This window comes from Acyrthosiphon pisum, chromosome A1 (assembly GCF_005508785.2).
Source record: "Acyrthosiphon pisum isolate AL4f chromosome A1, pea_aphid_22Mar2018_4r6ur, whole genome shotgun sequence".
In the NCBI taxonomy this organism is placed as follows: domain Eukaryota; kingdom Metazoa; phylum Arthropoda; class Insecta; order Hemiptera; family Aphididae; genus Acyrthosiphon; species Acyrthosiphon pisum.
This window is the reverse complement of record NC_042494.1, coordinates 150,407,216-150,413,215: the sequence shown is the minus strand read 5'-3', so window position 1 is coordinate 150,413,215 and position 6,000 is coordinate 150,407,216. Positions and strand designations below refer to the sequence as shown.

At 31.9% G+C, this 6,000-nt stretch overlaps 1 protein-coding gene across 4 annotated transcripts in view; it reads left to right on the top strand.

Moving 5' to 3' along the window:
- Positions 1–6,000, top strand: part of LOC100159889 (protein prickle) — a 201,427-nt gene that overhangs the window by 175,115 nt on the left and 20,312 nt on the right. For all 4 annotated transcript variants that reach the window (XM_008185650.3, XM_001946112.5, XM_016805044.2 and 1 more), the window contains one exon: positions 5,739–5,942. In XM_008185650.3, coding sequence (XP_008183872.1) covers positions 5,739–5,942 — 204 coding nt within the window. The remainder of the gene's footprint in view (positions 1–5,738; positions 5,943–6,000) is intronic.

The window sequence follows — 6,000 nt, the reverse complement described above, 5'->3', positions numbered from 1 at the left end:
GGAAAATCACGAAAATTTGCAAATATTTCGAGTATAAATTCATAAAAATTTTCTTTTAAATCTAAGATTTTAAAATGTAATACAAGATTCGTTATAGGATAATCTACCTTTACCAAAAAAAAAAATGTCTATAAGAAACTCACATTAAATTTTTATGGGCGTTTGAAATTCATATTTTTACAACATTTGATATTCACTCGATTTCTTACGTAACGATTTTCTTATTTTGTTGTAATTAAAAAACGAGTGACTGTAGAAACTTGAAAATTTCACTGAATGTTTATATTAGCATTTTATATATACGATAAAATTTTTAAAATAATTTGACTCTTTTTGAGCTGTTTACGGACATTGTAAGTTTTCAATTTTTTTAGTTTTTTTTTTCTATAAATATCAATAAAGTTTTATCTGTTGGGCCAAAAAGTGTATAAATTTAATACAAAGCTCCTGATATATTGTTACAATATCAGTTGAAATATATTAAAAATACATAGGCACAATTTTTTTTTATAAGCATTTAAAGATCAAATTTTGACAAAATTTATCAAATTTTAATTTGAAAAATTATTTTGTAGTTAAAAATTTATAAAATGTTCAATTTTTGTATCTAAGAATTGAAAATTTAAAACAAGATTCCACGTAAGTAATTAATTCTGTTACCAAAAAATCTAAAAAATACATTTACGCAGTTTATTTTTATAGTCATTTTAAGTACAAATTTGGACGAAATTACATATTAAAAACCTAGGATAACTATTTTAGTTATTTTGTTGTGATTGTATAATATTATTCGTGGGTACTTGAAACTTCTAAAGTATACTATTATATATCTATGATAGTACCACGGTTTTTTGTTGATGTATAACGCGTTATAAGTACCTATTAGATACTATGATATGATTAATTTGGATTTATTATACGTACCTATTATAGGTCAATTTTTTTTTTAATACCATAGATAAGTGTATATATGTCTAATACATAGACTGATATACCGGTCTCCGCTCAGAATCGTTTTTCTTATACAGTGATATTATATCATTGAATTCAAATTTAATTCTATCCATTATACTGTGTCCCACTTGTAACGTGCTGTACAGCAGAGCGACATCCACTTACCCACCTTTTTTTATTTAAGTCTATATATTTCTGGAATTGTTAGTTTTCATCTTTGGCCCAGCACGTCTAATCTCAGTTTAATAGATAATATATTATTAACCATATAATTGATATGTTTAATGTATATCTATTATCATTTGTTACACAATAGGTGAAAATTATGACAGAGGGAACTATACAATATTTAAAACGTTGGTAATATTGTGTGAATCGGTTTGCCTCTATTAAATATGTAAACTTTGCTATGAAAAAAAAAATTTTAATTTTTTAAAGTCCCGCTTAAAATTCGACATAATCTCTGCCTATTTATATACATATAAATCGTTTCGGGTCTCGATTTCCTGGCGATAAGCTGGCCACAGAGGTATCTCGACGGATTTTCTGGCCGTATCCTATACTCGTGTACGATTTGAGTTCTGCGGCTTTTGCACAACAATGGTCGCGCGTAATTTGCGACGGCTTTTTATCTCGTCTTGCAAACGCGTTCGATTGCCAAAAAAAATAAAATAATCCCACCCTCGAGAACACCGCGAGTCATTTTCCGAGCCTTTGCAGATCGGACTCGGCATCGCACACACACACGACGATTATTGCCATTATTATTATTATTATCCGACATCGGTTCCGTCGGCGAGATCTTATACGTATACGTTTAAAACGATATTATTATTGTTATTATACATTGTTGTAGCTATACTACGCCGTTTGTGTTTTTATCTCCGTACAAAGCAAACACCCTACGAGCTATTCCCTGTGGACTGTTTGGATTTCGCCCACTAATAAATTTGTTTGATTTTAATACGCGCGCCGCCTTAAACACGGGACGAACCACACACGCGCGTGCGAGCGCAAAACCTGCACGTGATAATAATAATATTATGTCTGCCGATTAATAATGTGTTCGTAAACATTATTCGTCCCGTCAGTCTTTTGTTGCTTTTAAACCCTCGCGGAACCGAAGGGGTACATAAACATATACTTTGGCGGGGACGACGGACTTCGCGTTCATAATATTATACGATGATTTCCAGCAAGGCGTAGATACATGGTTAAATATAATAATATTACCGACGCTACACGGAAGTACGACTACCTGTTATAGAGAATGTGTCGCGGAATGAGGTATATATATATATATTCTTTTTAAATCGACACTCGTTCGCCGAATACGAAATTGGCGATCGAAACAACGATTTGTGTATTTTCCCTGGTCGTTGTCGATTTTTTATAATATATTTTTGCACAGTACATTTTCGTACGTTTTCGTATCGACACGGCAATTCCAATTCCCCCAAACACGGTTTAACATTATTATACGGTTATATAATAATATAATATAGGTATAGACATATATATTTATAATATGTACCTATATGTAGGTATACATACCTAAGGTACACGCGTTGTCATTTTTACTTAGAAATACATTCCATCATTCGAACAACTTCTTGATTACGCTCTGGGCAATTTAACATAGTACACATTATATGAGATGTGTAATTTCGAGTCGAAACCTGTTTGAAAATGGTTTTTATTTTTTCTCTTAAGTGTGCATCATAATTAATTCGACCCTGTAACTATTTCATACATTCTGTAATCGACAATCAATACCAGTAGTGCATTTTCGATTCATAGTTTATAAGCACTTATGTATCATTATTCAACCCATTATATGATTGAATTCCCGAGGTTTCGCTAAACCGGCTGAACCATAACCTATAAAATGTAGTGGAAACGAATTCCACATATCAACGTGTATATTTGTTATAATTAACGTTTTACATTATCTGCTGTGAATGGACTATGATACGGGTATTGGCATAATATATCAATTGGTACAATAAGCTTTTTTTTTACCTCACAGTTTTATTATAATTTTAAATAATTTAAATGAAAAACAAATTATTCGGTAGCTACTCATTACTCAGTCCTTTATACAAGGTACCGTATTACCGTTCAGTAATTGACGAATATTGTGTTATCTTAAATGCTCGTATACACATATTATTACGTTCACGTCCATGATGTATATACCATGTCGTATTGACTATCGCTGCGGACAAAGATACTGTCAAGTCCAGATAGAACCAGTGAGTTACCGAGTTCGACTCGGTAGATTAACTATAACATTTAATTTGTCTAACCCATTTAAACGAGTTTTGGGTCGGTAAAAGTTCTAAAACTCAGTGGGCCGGTAGGTTCTTGCCTTTTCTTGGACTGGACAATGTTGTTTAAATAAATTATATATACATTCATTAATGACTATTCTCATGATGACGTGTTATAAATTTTATACCATATTAATATATTATAATACCCGTCATAAACGTTGAGTACCTTGTATAGAAAAATAATACAAGACACATGCAAACACAATATTGAGTGCAATTAAAGTTAAAAACAAAATGTCGATTAATGTCGAATCACCTTGAACCGCGGACCATTTGATTTTATTATCTCAAATAAAGTTAGATTTTTAAAAAATATAAATTACTACACTCACTCGTTCACTATAGTAGGTACCTAAGTTATATAAATAGTTAAAAATATGTGCGTAGGAAATAAGTAGGTATATATCAGAAAATTGGTGAATTAATTTTGAAACTAAAATAAACGTATTTGGATTTAGGTTTACTTAATATACATTGCACCTATCGCATTCCAAACAGTTCATCTAGTCTTTTATTTCATGAAATTCCATTAGCTTTATTATATTTTTAATAATATATTATTTGTTGTATAATTTAGTTTATGACACAGCGCCGTTAGATTTTATCACTTTTTTGTTATCTATTCGCTTGTCGTCCGTCTCACATTTGTATGATTTTTTCCATTAAAAAAAAACTACTTTTATGATAGGGTTTGTATGTTTTCATGTCGTATACAATTTGTGTCAAATCTCAAAATAGGTAGTCATTAAAGTAATAAAATAAACACTTTTATGGCTTGCACCACGACTATATGTCAATATTGAAATTTATTTAGTAATGTATATAAGTCATAAGTGTATAACGACACTGTATAATATATTATATTTTATCGTAGTCTGATATTTTGTCAGAATAACACAAGTAATGTTATTTTTCGTAAAATATATTATGCATAGAATATTAAAACTAATGGTCGTCGTCATATTTCGTTGTGATGAGTTGCGTCGGTTCGTTTCCCCTCTATAATTTTGACACTCGTTTGCTTTTATTTTCTTTCGTTGTAGAGATTTTCATCACATATTTACGTTAAATTATATAATATTACTTCCAATTTAGAAATGGTTTTTGTCTTCGTCGGTTGAAAAACAAATTTTCGTTTGTAAAATATTATATAATGATAATTTTTAACATTCACAAATATACGACTAAATGAAGCTGCAATATCATATAATTTACGAATGCTGGTTTGTGATGATAAAACGTCCCTGTCGTTACATTGATTATTCGCAACTTTTTCGCGATCGTGACTGCTTATTAGTATATTGTATTTACATAATTCGTGTAATAACGGCTCATTATCGCGATGACGTTATACAATGTTTGTGTGAACAATATAAAAATAATAATAGAAAACAAATAAAATCGCAATGTAATTTAATAATAATTACTTAGGTAGGAACTTGATTCGTTTGAACGTACAAACAAATGTGTGTTTATGTTTACACGGTCCAGCACAGTATAACAATATTACCTGTAGGATCATTTTACGGCTGACGGGGTTTTCGACTTTGATCCGAGTCCATCATACATTTGGGACCACCGAATGGTATAATGTGCAATAATAACACTTTCGTTTGATGCGGAATTCGATTACTGTGCCTGCCACGGGGTTTTAATTACCTATTTGAAGTTATTATTGAAATACGAAGCACGAACCTATGCCAAAAAACTGGAGGTTTATCCGGTGCCAATAATGTACTTATCTATTATTATTATTATTATAGTCTATTTTCGATTTACCAATACCCGTCAGTACTATTTTCAAAGTTTCGTCGCCATTTTGTCGCGCTCACTCCGCCGAACACTGTCGAAACAAAACCGAAAAAAATCGTCTCACTATAACGTAAATTCCTGCAAAGCTAACTATATTGTACACATATATACGTTAAGAGCTTAAATCTAATGTTTGAGAGGAATACTCTGAATAGGTTTTTCTTATCCGTGGTTTTGTTATGCGTGGTTCCTCGACTTTAAAATACAAAGTCTTAACATGTCGCATGGTGTTTGTCGAGAATGACGCCTATAACTATTATTATTGATTTTATTTCCCTGCAGGTGGCTTAGATATCTGTAAATTTTAGTACTCTATGAAAGTTCTGCAAGTTGTGTAGACCGTTGTGCGTTCTAATAATAAATAATATATAATAATATGTAGGTACACTGTACAGAGTGTACCAACCGGAAATACGAAAAAAATATTATTGCAATTTTGTTGTAAAATTGTGAAAATCTACAGATACTAACCCCGCACATTATAATGTTATATTAAATTGATGTACAACACTTATGTACCTTTAATATATTATAGATAACAAAATCGCGGTTACTCGAATGTCGTAGGCACAGCTATAATATTTTATTTATATTCTACATATATATGTGAATTAAATCGTTTTCGTTTTTCCACAGTGTCAAGAGACCCTGCAGCCCGGTGACATGGCGGTGACGGCGAGCAGAGTCGGGTCGGGCGCAGCGTGGCATCCGGCGTGCTTCACGTGCCGCGTGTGCAAAGAAATACTCGTCGACCTCATATACTTCTACAAAGATGACCACGTATACTGCGGTCGACATCACGCGGAAACGCTCAAGCCCAGGTGTTCGGCTTGTGATGAGGTATGGTATAATATTATACCTACACAATATTTTACAATATTCTGCTGGCAGCCTTCCG